Raw genomic sequence first — 13,722 nt, 5'->3', positions numbered from 1 at the left:
CAATGATCCGTTATCTTTCAAACATGCAATGGCTAGCCCTGAAAAGGAACTATGACTCGAAGCCATGAAACTGGAAATGGAGTCCATGTACTCAAATTCAGTCTGGGATCTTGTGGAAGCACCTAGTGACTTTAGGGTCATTGGGTGCAAGTGGATCTACAAGAAGAAACGATTTGTAATGTCCCAAATTCCCTAATGTGGCTTAATGCCTGGATTAGGGGGCCGGGAAGGTCATAATTGATTTAATATGCAATTATGTGATTATATGCATGATTATATGAGTTATATTATTATATGATGATAATTGCATGCATGTGGACCCACTTCTTATTAGAAGGGCATTTTCGTAATTTTGGCTCGTTAATGGCATACTTGTATATTTATGTGCTTGTTTGTGATTTATGGGTGAGACCACATTATTATGTGGATATGTTCGAGCTATTCGGCATGAGACGATCTTAGGGTACAAGTTAGCAGTTTGGTCATAATGGGGTTAATTTCGGGATCGAGGTGAGCTTAGGGTTAATTTGATGCTTAGTAAATTACCAGAAATGAATGGGTAATGGGTCATGATTTAATAATTATTTGAGGATATTGGGAGTAACGGGAATTGTAGGACATTAATTATGATTAACAGGATAGAAAGGAAATGACAATTTTGCCCTTGCTTAGCTTTGAAGAATTAATTTGGCCCTAGGGGCAATTTTGTCATTTGGGCTGTTAGATGGACTTAAGTTAGCAGGATGTGGATTGGTTTAAGGTAGCAAAACAGAGGTTCTCTTCCTATATATCTTTCTCTCTCGATCATCTCTCTCTCGTGTTGAAATTTGGAAGCAAAATAAAAGGATTTGAAGCTTGAGGATTTAAGGCTTGGGAGTTTAGGGTTGGATTTCAGTAACTGAAAGGGGTTTAATTCGTAATTGAGGTAAGGTTTTTCAGCTTGAATTTCAAGGTTTAATATGTTTTTAAGATTATGTTTAAGCTTGATGTTTGATTGTGTAATTAGGGGTATGATGATGTTTCAAGTGGTATCAAGCTTGGGTTTTGATGTTAGGTTGGTGGATATGTTGTATAAATGTTTGCTTGAGATTTTGGGATTGTTTGGTGAAAGGTTTGGTTGAGTTTGGATTGAGGAAAATGCAAGGGAGCTGGGTTCGTGGGGTCAAGTCGTGACCAAGTTCATGCAAGTTGCGAATTTGGGTTCTGACTAGCAGGCGCGCCGCGACCCACAAGGTCAAGTCGCGGCCAGCCCCTGGCATCCCAGACAAGGGGCTCTCTGTCTTGGGGACGCGCCGTGGCCCCTAGGGAGGGGGGGTGGTAGGTCGCGGCCCGCCCATCCTTTTGTGCCAGGTTGGGTTTTAGCTAGCCTTTAAGCGTGGGTTTTTATTTCTTTAAGCCCAAGATCGAATCTACTAGCCGTTTTAGTAGGATTCGAGGTCCTGAGAGCAGGGTTTTAGTCCATGAACCTTTTATTGTTTATTTTATTGATGAGATTTCATATTTGGTTATGGCTAGGTGACCGCTAAGGAACTCAAGGACAAATTGTTCTCAAGGGTTGTTCTTTTATTATTTTACGCTCAAACCAGAGGTAAGAAAGCTGCACCCAGTATGTGACATGCATGGTTCTTGATGAGGCATGTTGAGTGCTCTATTTATGGACATTGGTTGCATTGTAAATTCCTGACAGCTTTGCTTACTTGTGAATGGCATTGACTTATTAGTCAGAAACAACATTGGTGTTTAGTATTGGTCATGAAGTTTTGACTTATCAGTCATGATCGGCAGTAGTACTGAGCACTGGTCGTATGGTATTGACTTATGAGTCAAGAGTGGCATTAGCGTGTTTAACGCAGGCCGAAATGATTAGATCTAATCAACATGAGAATTAAATGCTTAAGCGACCTATTGGTCGAAGAAAACTAAAGCGCTGGTCTAGTCTAAAGGCTAGTTACTTAGAGTCAGGGCTAAAAGGTTCAGGTGACTGAAATGTCACATGGCTTGAGGCGTAAAATCCCAGAGAGACTTATTAGTCATCTATTCAGAGAGATTTATCAGTCATCTATTTAGATAGACTTATTAGTCATCTACCCAGAGAGACTTATTAGTCATATACATAGAAAGAATTATTAGTCATCATCTGATTAGGGCTGCAAGCCCCAGAATCATTTATTTATATTGTATACATGCAGTAATAAATTTTCTTGCCGAGCCTTGGCTCACGGGTGCTATGTGGTGCAAGTAAAGGGAAAGAAAAACTCACCCAACCTTGAGTGGAAAACTTAGGTGGCGATGTGTACATATGCAGCTGCTTGACCACCACGACCAATATGTTTCTCAGGGGAAGTAGGGGTTAACCCTATTTTTGTCGCTTAGGTCGGCGGGTTGTAACTTTTATACTGTAATGGCTATTTTGGATCGTAAATAACTTTGTAAACACTTTTATGGTCCCATGTACAATTTAACATTTTAAATAAAATATATATCCATTCATTTCGACCGAGATTTTCACCCTGACCTGTTAATAACACCTAGATGCACGTTTACAACCTAATGACTCATTTAGCGAGTTATTTAAAGTACACAGTGTGACGGTCTTGGGCTATCCAAGGCGTCACACTTTTAGTCCGGTAGTCATACTCAAGTCCATTCGCATCCTCCTATCCATAGCAGCTGCTCTCAACTATGAGATCTGGCAAATGGATGTCAAGACAACTTTTCTTAATGGGAAGCTTGACGAAGTCATTTATATGGACCAGCAAGAATGATTTAAAGTAGCTAGACAAGAATGAAAAGTTTGCAAGTTGAATAGGTCCATTTATGGACTTAAGCACGCTTCTCGTTACTGGAACCTTAGGTTTGATGAAATAATCAAAACCTATGGCTTTGAACAAAATATTGATGAGCCTTGTGTTTACAAACTAAAGGCAAATCAAATAGTGGTATTCCTGGTTCTTTATGTAGATGATATCTTACTCATTGGAAACAATTTTACGAAATTGTTAGATGTGAAGAATTGGCTGAACACTCATGCCAAATTAAGAATTTGAGTGAAGCAAGTTATGTTCTAGGTATCTACATCATTAGGGATAGAAAGAACAAACTCTTAGTTCTATCTCAAGCTGCTTACATTGATAAAGTGCTTGAATGTTTCTCAATGACAAATTCCAAGAAAGGGTGTCTACCATCCCACCATGGAATTCATCTTTCAGAGAAGCAGTCTCCCCAAACTCCTGAAGAGGAAGATGCAATGATAAAAGTTCCTTATGCATCTGTAGTTGGAAGTATGATGTATGCAATGTTGTGTACTAGACCAGTTATCTGCTATGCAGTGGGAGGAGTGAGCATGTATCAGTCAAACCCACGATCAGAACATTGGATAGCAGTTAAGCAGATTCTGAAGTATTTAAGGCGGACTAGGGATTATATGTTAGTCTACAAGGGAGGTATCTGAACCCTGTAGGCTACACCAATTCATATTTTCAGACTGATGTCGATGACAGGAAGTCTACTTCTGGAATGATGTTTACTCTAGAGGGTGGAGTTGTGATACAGAGAAGGGTAAAGCAGACTGTGATCTTAGATTCCACCATAAAGTCTGAGTATATAGTTGCGTCTGAAGTAGCTAAGGAAATAGTCTAACTAAAGAAGTTTTATTAAGATCTTGTTGTTATTCTAGATATGGATAAACCACTTGTGTTGTTTTGTGAAAACACGGGAGCGATAGCCAACGCTAAAAAAACCTCGAAGTCACAAGAGGAGTAAGCATATAGAAATGACACTACAACAATATTGAGTATATATTACATTAAAGAATAGCATATTTTTAAAAATGCTATTATTAATGGGGGATTAAAATTAACACGGAACTGATGAATAGTGGGGATTAAATTTTTTGGCGCCATATGACTAAAATCCCAGGCGGCAAAATGAATTTATGCCAAAATTCCCTTTCTCTCATATTTTCTCAAGCCTTTCTCTCAGCCTCAATCTCTCACTCACGAAGTCTCTCCGCCCTCACCGAAGTCTCTCCGCCCTCAGCGCCCTCAACTCATCTCTGCCTCCGCCCTCATGAAGTCTCTCCGCCCTCACCGAAGTCTCTGCCTCACGAAGACAACTTTCCAGAGTCGCGTCTCTCTACCTCTCCGTCTGGACAGTTGTTGTGTTCACCGATCGCCTCAGCGACGAGGAGTCTCTTTCACTCTCTTCCGATCGTGGCTGGTATTGCTCTGCTATTAGTCAATCGACGAGGATTTCTCCGACCTTGAACTTTTGCAGTTCTTTCGTATCCAAGGTCTCGACAAGTCCGGCAATCGGATTTTTCGCATCGTCGGAAAGTACTTTCCCGGTAAAATCCGAATCTCTCTACTCAAAAGTTTTTTTTTTTTGGTTCGTAACTTGATTTTGATACGAGGGTTCTGTTTGTTTTATTGGTAGTGTTCTTTTTAAACCCTCTATTTAGTTAATATCGGTATTTTTGTTGATTTTGCTCGTATTGTTTTGAAATTGGAGGAAAAATTTGTAGCAGATATTTGATGTTAGTTCTCTTTCACATGCTAATTCCTAGTTTTGTATTTTGGTATGGCGTTAGTATTTGAATTTTGTAAAAAAATTGGATATATTTTCTAGATTTAATGAAGTTTTGGGAAGAGAAAATTCAGCGCATGATTCTATCATAAATTTGTATACTTTCATAATAATAACTGTTGCGAAATTTAAAGCTATGCAAGTGCACATAGTCGCAAACTTGTAATAAAATGGTAAAACCAAGTATCGTCCTCAAGGACTGATTTATCAATTACCAATCAATTAATCCTTTAATTCTATTTGATGAAACAATTATCAGAGATTTTAAACTAAGAAAAATACTAACAAAGCGCAAAGAAGAATTAAACAAATTAACAAAGAAAATACAATTAGGACAATTATGATCCTCTATTTTTCCACCCTGTTATTTCCTAATGCAAGCATATATATCCCCTTCTCCCTATTCAAGAATAAGTTGCAACAATAATTCATAATCTGGTCAAGACTTATGAAATTCAATCTAAATGACAACTTCCTATATTTCTATGGTAAGTTGAATCATGTAGAGGGCATTAGCCACGCAACTCAGAAAATAAGCAAATAACCTAGATACTTTCGTTCTAAATTAAAATTGCATCCAAACAATCAAAGCATATCAAATTTCACTTTTCAGATTTCAATTTGATTCATAAAATAGCAATTAGAGGTGATCAATCAATAATCGCACAATTAACATAGATTGCAAGGAATTGAAAGAGATGAAGAAGAATATCAACTTTGCATTAAACCATAACAAGGGTTTCCAAAAGATTCACATAAAAGCCCTAAAAGAAAATTTAGCCTATGATATTCATTCTAGCAATAAGATAATTCAATTACAAACATGAAAATTGACAGAAAAAGATGATGAAAACTCAGGGACGAATCCTCCAATATGGTGTTCTTACTCCAGCCGTCGTCCTCTCCCCCCCAGACCTCCTTTCAGTTGCATTATATGTTTCTCAAAAATCCCTACCAAAGTTCCCAAGTGAAAGGACCAAATTGCCATTCAAAAAGTGGTAAAAAATGTGAAAATCGCGTCTCTAGCGCTGTAGCGCTACTTCTGGAGCGCTATAGCGCTATTAACAGTGCCAAAATGCTTCAAAATCTGGTGCACTAGCGCTGTAGCGCTCTTATTATGGCGCTGTAGCGCTAAAGTCAGAACCGACAAAACTCGGTTCGAACAGCCTGCAGCGTCATCTCATTGTATTTTGATCATAACTCCTTCGATATAACTTCGAATTGAATGATTTAAAAAGCTATGGAAAGCTAAGAGAAATATATACAACTTATATTTCTAGAAGTGTTTCCAGAAAGTGAATAAATCATGGTAAAAATGCGGCTTGAAGTTTCAGACTTGCGTTATAGAGCATAAATGACGTGTGTTGAGCATCTTCAATGTAGTATTTTCCACACATAATGTCTTGAAACTCCACAATCAACACGAAATCCATCTTATTTATCATATTTAACATGTTTCTTCTCATTTCACTCCATATTATGTAATTGACCATTAAAACCTGAAACAAAAAGAAAACAAACATAAATCTGCACTAAACAATCCTAAATAACTAAAAACACAACCTAAAACGATCTCTAAAACAAACCTAAAATGAACCTAACAATAACTAGAAATTATTGATATCTTATTCAGAGCAATGTGAATGGTGGGGGATTTTACTTGAAGAAGTAATTTTTATATTATGACCTTTTAAACCATTCTGAGTGGATTACCGGTTGTGTTATGTTGTTCGTTTGCAGCTCCAATTGTGAGCGCAGATCGTTTGAAGAGGTATATTGTTCAAAAGCTATGCAGTGAATTGCCTGAAGGGCCATTCTCCATTGTTTACATGCATAGTACTGTCCAGAAAGAGGATAACTCCCCTGGGATCACTATCTTGAGGTGGATTTATGAAGACCTTCCTTCTGATTTCAAAGACAGGCTTCAATTTGTCTACTTTGTTCATCCTGGGCTTCGCTCGCGGCTTGTATTTGCTACCCTCGGGCGATTCTTCCTAAGTGGAGGGTGAGTGATTTTATGATTTTTTTTAACCCAAAATTCTAACCAGGTTGTTTGGAGTAGTAATTTTCTGTAGTTTTGCTTGATCATGGTTGTTTTAAAAGTTATGATATCATTTGCTTGGTATTCCAGTGTCGAATTTCATTTTTGATTCAATTAGAAACATTTAGGAGAATTTAAATCCTGCACCACTCGCCCACCCAATAACTTTAGTGTAGAATTTATGAGTCTAGTATGGTCCAAGCAATGTCTCCTGACACAATCTTGAAATTGTTTGAATTTTAAACTATGGTTGTTCTTCCTTCTTTTGATTCTTTCCTTTGCAATTTTTTGCATCAATAACGCAAGCATTGTCTTCCATTCCAATCAAACCTTGTAATGTTAAAATAAAAATAGCATCTGGGGCTTGCTGCAATCAGTAGCTCTATCGTTATTTAACTATCCTTCTGTTTCAAATAACTGAATCCCAAATCTATGTTTACCCTGTCACGGTATATTTATATATACTGAATCTCAAGTAGTTTGTGATGTTGCTTCTCGAATAAATTTGATACACACAATTAATACCGAGTGATGATAAGTTTCTCAGCATGATTTAAAAGCATAATATGCAGGTGTTTGTGCTGATGTATTACACATGTTTGCATTAATATTGTTTTCTTCTCCTTTAATCCTTTTTGTAGTCTGTATTGGAAGATCAAGTACGTGAGTCGTTTGCAGTACCTTTGGGATGATGTAAAGAAGGAAGACATTGAAATTCCCGAATTTGTGAAATCTCATGATGATGTTCTGGAACACAGACCACTAACAGATTATGGTATTGAACCAGACCCTCTTCACTTAACTGAGGTTCCTGCCATGGCTTGCTCATATGGGAGATATGAAGAGAGATGGGCATCAAGACATGATATGTCCTAGTTTAGCTAATGCATTTCAGTCCAAGTTAAGGCCTTACTAAAAGGTAAATGTTAAAGTTATAATACAACACTAGCATTGTACATATTTATCCTTTTGTGTTCTTCACCTTATTATTCTTATTAGTAATTTGAACTGGCGATCAGAACCTGTATATTGTTTTGGACATCTTTACCTTTAGTAGACCGGCCATGTTGATTGGTTGTGTGTAAAAAATAAGTGTTTATTAGGCACATGGAATCTTGAACCAGAAGATGATGAACCTAGATCAAAGAGACTAGTAGTAGGAGCTTGAAGAATAACATTTCATTATCAAACTGAAATTGCTGTATTTTACTGTATTGTCAAATTATTGGTGCTATACTGTTGATTATGAAGGACAACATGTTTTATTGTTATTTTCTTAAACTTGTTAATAGTGAATTTGTTCATGTATTTACATAATTATGTACCAAAACTGTGTGTGATTACGCAAACCTTTTCGTACGACATTGAAGCCTCTAGTTAAGGAAAATTTACATATATGCTATATATATTTTGTATATAGACAAATGATATTTATAATGGATAAAATTATTTACAAAGGTACGACACTGAAATTAATAATTACAAAATTTACAGATTCGATTTAGCATAAAATATAACACTCATTGATTTTTTTTGCTAAATTTAGCATAAAATTTACAGATTGCACTGAAGATAGTATAAGTCTCCCCATGTATATACAACCTTTGACTTTCTTTTTTTGCTATACATTTTGTTATAGTTTTATGTAATTTATTTTTTTTTTATTATTTTTTAACGATTGCAATTGATGTATTTGTTTATTAGATGAATTATTGTTTTCTAGATTATTGTATAAACTACAAACCTCATAATTATAATATACGTGTGCTTAACAAGTTTAACTTATGAATACTAAACATGTAACTCTAAAACATAATATAATTAGAAATGTGTTTTAAGGGCCATAGCCTCCAACTGTAGCTCGTACCACAAGCTGGATATTTTTGAGACTCTTTCTTTCTGTTTTAAGGGCCATGTGGCACCGTCTTCCACTGATTCTGGCTCGTCTGGGAACATCATAATTGATTTCTATTGGGTAAGTGTGATTCTTTTGGGATTTCTGCTTTTCTTGTTTATTAAATTTGGGATGTGGTAAATTAGAAAAAAAACTGTAATGAGATAAGGTTGTGAAGGTACATGTAAATTTAGGATTGTCGACTAGGTTTTTGGAGTGTGACATTCTTTGTAAGGATAATTCACCTATCAGTTGTTCTTAAGTCTTATTCAAGGGCTTTGTGCTATCACTTGTAAATACTATTAGAAATCACAATAGTTCTCTACTTGATTTCTTCTTCTTTTTTATTTATCTAGTTTTTTAATTTAAATAATCATAATAATAAAATTAGCACAAGTCTTGGCACCACTTGTCAACTGTCAAAAGGACTTTGAGTGGATTTTTGGTGGTGGTGGTTGTTACTTGTTTCTGTTAGTTTTTTGTTGTTGTCATTTTTACTATTTCAATTTTGCTAGAGAGTATGTGCTTTGTAGCAGCTTAAACTCTGCTGGGTTACTAAGTGTATGCGGTCATTATTGAAATTTTCCCAAACCATAACTTTTGAATATCCTTTCGAATTTCGATTGTCTTTTTGCAGGGTATGGAACTCTATCCTCGCATTGGTAAAAACTTCGACATTAAAGTTTTTACAAATTGCAGATTTGGAATGATGTCTTGGGCAGTTCTAGCTGTAACCTATTGCATAAAGCAGGTAGCGTCTATGGGATAGTTGTGAATTATGCCTAATTATGTCAGTAATTCAGCATCACTTTGTTTATGTCCATGGTGTTGGTTGATGTGCCAGTTGCAATATGAATTGCATTTTAGGTTTGAAACTTGGCTCGTTTACAATTTGAAATATGTGGCAGCAGTGTAGCCATTTGATTGTGTGAACTTAGACTGTTAAAATTTTATTAACGAATCTGAGTTGCTTTGCCACAAAATCTCTACAATCCATTTCCAGCGGCCAATCATTTTCCCTCTTGTTCAAGGATTGTTTCTCTGTATAATTCATTTGAACAAAAAGAACACTTAATCTTACTTTACTGTGTGCCCGTGCAGCTGGCCTGGTGGTTATTTCTTACCTCTAAATCAGACCCGACCTTCCTGTTTTACACTTCTACAACAGATTGCTTTGTGGACACACTCTTTAGCTCTTTTGCTAGTATTTAACGTCTATCTTTTTTCTTTTTACTAGTATGAAGTGAACGGCAAAGTGGCTGATTCAATGCTTGTTAATACCATATTGATGCTGGTGTATGTTACTAAGTTTTTTTGGTGGGAAGCTGGATACTGGAGCACAATGGATATTGCACATGATCGAGGTTCTACATCCTTTTATTTTAACTTTCCATCCTTGTTATCCATTATTTTATTAAACATCATTTTGGCAATAATCTTCTGGATGGTTTGATATTTTGGAACATGTAAAAATTTAGATGTCTTATTATTTTTTTGAATGCATACTAAGCATAACTTATATTTATGAATTAAGTGAGATAGAAATAAGATAACTCGTCTTCTATGAATTTATTAAACAAATGTTCTTGTAGTGCTGAATTTATCTATTGCTTATTTCCCGTTCTTTTGGTTTGTTCATACTTTCTCTCATTTGGATCATTGTACCTATCATTTTGACAGCTGGTTTTTATATTTGCTAGGGATGCCTTGTATGGGTGCCTTCTATATATACTTCTCCTGGCATGTACCTGGTCAATCATCCTGTACACCTTGGAACTCAGGTATAAAGTTTTCTATTCTAAGTTTATTTGGTCAATAAAATGTAATATTACTGCTTTCGTTCAGGAACAGTTCCAAAATGTTTTTCAACCTTTTCAAAATGTGAACACTTTTCTGCATTACTAGAGAGTAGGAAACTATAGCAATGGCTATGTAGATACCTTGGTGGGATTCAAACTTTAGACCTTATGGAAGCAAACCACATGTCTTCCCATTTGAGCTAACTCCCCTTGGTATACACCAGTAATATTATTATTAGCTTGTAAAAGCTGTATATTGGCAATTTGATTCTAGATTTGACTTAGAAGCTGCAAATCTATTCTACCAGCCAAATGCAAAAGTTGAATGCTTGTAACTTTGTTTGTAAGCTGCCAAGCCCATGAGATGAGCGTAGACTTGATTTTTTTTGCAACCAACCATACTTTCTTTTCTGTCCTATTTCCCCATTGTCCCTGTTAAATTAATTCTTAATTTTAGTTGTCTACTTTGCTTTGTCACAGTTGGCACTCTACATCCTAGTAGCAGGCATTCTTTGCATATACATCAACTACGACTGTGATAGGCAAAGGCAAGAGTTTCGCAGAACAAATGGCAAAGCTTTGGTTTGGGGTAAAGCTCCATCAAAGGTATATGGTTCTCTGAAACTCGTTATTTGGTTCTCATTATACATACAATTTTCTGTATATCTGCTGCTAAATCCTGCATAATTCTTCCCTTTCTGTTTCACAGATAACTGCCACTTACACTACCACAACTGGGGAAACAAAAAGCAGCATTCTTTTAACTTCGGGATGGTACGTTTTCAGGCTCTGCCATGTATATATGAACTAACTGGATTTTTTTTTTCTTCTTGGTTATGAATGCAGGGGGGTGAGCATGCTGTTGTTGGCCTACTTGCTCCAACAGGATGTTGGAAACCTTGAAATGGGTACACTATGTATATAAAATGAGCATTCTAACCATGTGGATGGTTTGGTTTTCTGATAGAGGGTGCTTTCTTCTTCTATTTCTATGAGCCATTGTCCTAATTTGTCAAATGCTAAAATTCTAAAAACAAAGTTCTCTGGTTCACGCAGGTGGGGATTAGCTCGACATTTCCACTATGTCCCAGAAATATTAGCTGCATTTTTCTGGACTGTTCCAGCTCTTTTTAACCACGTAAGTAATTTTCCTTCTGGGGTTTAGATTTGTTTATGTTGTTAGAAGTTGTGTTTGAATTGAATCACTTTTGTCCTGCAGGCTTTACCCTACTTTTATGTGGTGTTTCTTACAATCCTTCTCCTCGACCGGGCGAAAAGGGATGATGATCGGTGCCGATCCAAGTAAGCAAACACAATCTCATCATTTATTTATGAAAAATTATGTCCCTTAAAAATTGCAAAGGTAAACCTTCCAAATTTAGTTTTTCAAATAGATCCCGAAGTTGAGGTAATTCATTAGTTAAAACTTACCTTACGAGTGCTACTAGTTTATTTGCTTGTATGGGAGAGACAAACTCTGATCATGTTAGTGGTTTCTGGTCCAATAGGTGTAGACAATTTACAAACCGATGCCAGTGTAGAGAAAAATAAATAAGTAGACGAAATGAATAATGGTTTGCGCGTTTTCATACAGATAAAGGCATAAAATCTTGACATGTGATTGTTATTGTAGGTATGGAAAATACTGGAAATCGTACTGCGAGAAGGTTCGGTACAGGGTCATCCCCGGAATTTACTGAGAAAATGTTGCACAAGTGTTTGTTCTATGTTGAGAATGGCATGTATATTCAGCCTTTCCAAATTAAATGATGGCAGGCTGGTATCATGTTGTTGTTATTGTTGTTTTTGTAATGGTCAACTTTATGGATGTTGTATTTCTCTCATCTTCAATGACCAAAAACTTTTCTTGTTTAGGAAAATTACTATAAAGTTTTGTTTCTATTTTTCATTTTTGAAGTAAAAATTGTTCAAGATTATAAAACTTTATTATGTTATGCTTTCAAACTTAAGTTAGAACTAAGATCTCATGAAGTAGACACATTTATGGTTTGAATTAGTTATTGTTTAATGTAATACTTATGGTTTATCAATCTATTGAGAATTACATTTTATGATTAATTTTGAATTTTTTTTTATCAAAATACAATAATGAAAATCTTTTAATTAAAAAAAAACCATATAAGTATACTTATCAAAATAAAATTTAAAATTTTATTACTATATGTTATGATTTAAAAGCATATTATAAGCGTAAAAAATCGTTATGGTTTATATAATATAACAAACTAAAAATGTTATCGAAATAATCAAATGTAACAGTTGAAAAGTGTTATGAAAAAAATACAAGATTAAACTTCAAATTTATAATCAAAAACTCTATCTAAATGTTATTATTTGAATATTATAGCACCTAAAAATGTGTTATTGAATAGTTTAAGATAACACCGAACATAACATTCAAAAAATGTTATAGAAAAGACTGGACTTTTAATAACATGGGCTACGTTAGCATTTTCAGAAGTGCTATCAATAGTCCCAGATAGCACTTTTTAAGTGTTATGAATACTGTTTTTTCTTGTAGTGTGAAGTATCACATAATTCGAGAATATGTGACCATGGGAGATGTGAAGGTTATGAAGATTGCATCTGAAGACAATCTTGCGGATTCGTTTTCAAAGACACTACTAGAAGCTACATTTGATAAGCATATCAAGGAAAAGAGATTAATAGAATTAAGGCATTAATTTCAATTAGTGGAAGTGGGAGTTTGTTGGGGTTTTATGCCCTAATTAAAACTCAATTTCTTTGTAATCTCATTTTATTATCAATAAGAGAATAGGAATCAATTTTTGACTTGGTCAATCACTTTGCTCACATGTTTTATTTTCATGATTATTTGTTTAATATAAACTTCTATTAAATCCTGAGCATATAGTTAATCATATATATAGTGACGTAATCGCAGTGAAATATAAATATGATTATATGTTCAAAATAAGTTAGTCCTAAGATTAGTCAGTGCACATGATTTACACTAACTTGCCAATCTACGATATGAATTACTTACACATTGTAGTGTTATGTTCTTTCGAGAACATTAACAAAGTAGATAAGATCAGATGTATTTGTTACATCAGACTGGACTGATATTGATAGTAGATAGGATAAGTAAACACATTGTTGTTATCTATTCTAGTCATATCATATAGTTGACTATAGGTCAATTCAATCTAAATTATGAGTGGTTAGTATTCTAACTGATTGTATTATTTAAGTTCTTTGACTTGTTCGTTACCATCTTACCCTACGGACTAGCCCATACTTACATCTTGACAACTCGGTAGTATAATTGAGTGGGAGTGTTAGTCATACATATGAACATCTATAGCTTCTGATGAAGAAGTAAAACGATGGTTTCCTTTTAGTTTGGTTCAAGGTGCTAA

At 35.2% G+C, this 13,722-nt stretch overlaps 1 protein-coding gene and 1 pseudogene across 1 annotated transcript; both read left to right on the top strand.

Annotated features, from left to right (window-relative positions):
- The first annotated feature begins 3,516 nt into the window (after positions 1–3,516).
- On the top strand, positions 3,517–7,896 carry LOC133814264 (uncharacterized). Its single transcript, XM_062247251.1, has 4 exons — positions 3,517–3,618; positions 4,237–4,345; positions 6,325–6,589; positions 7,267–7,896. The coding sequence occupies exons 1-4, from the start codon at positions 3,517–3,519 to the stop codon at positions 7,499–7,501; spliced, it is 711 nt and encodes a 236-aa protein (XP_062103235.1). The 3' UTR covers positions 7,502–7,896.
- Positions 7,871–12,198, top strand: LOC133814263 (7-dehydrocholesterol reductase-like; annotated as a pseudogene).
- The last annotated feature ends 1,524 nt before the right edge of the window (positions 12,199–13,722 follow it).

This window comes from Humulus lupulus, chromosome 2 (genome assembly GCF_963169125.1).
Source record: "Humulus lupulus chromosome 2, drHumLupu1.1, whole genome shotgun sequence".
Taxonomy (NCBI): domain Eukaryota; kingdom Viridiplantae; phylum Streptophyta; class Magnoliopsida; order Rosales; family Cannabaceae; genus Humulus; species Humulus lupulus.
The sequence above is the reverse complement of the archived record's forward strand: the minus strand, read 5'-3'. Positions and strand labels throughout refer to the sequence as shown.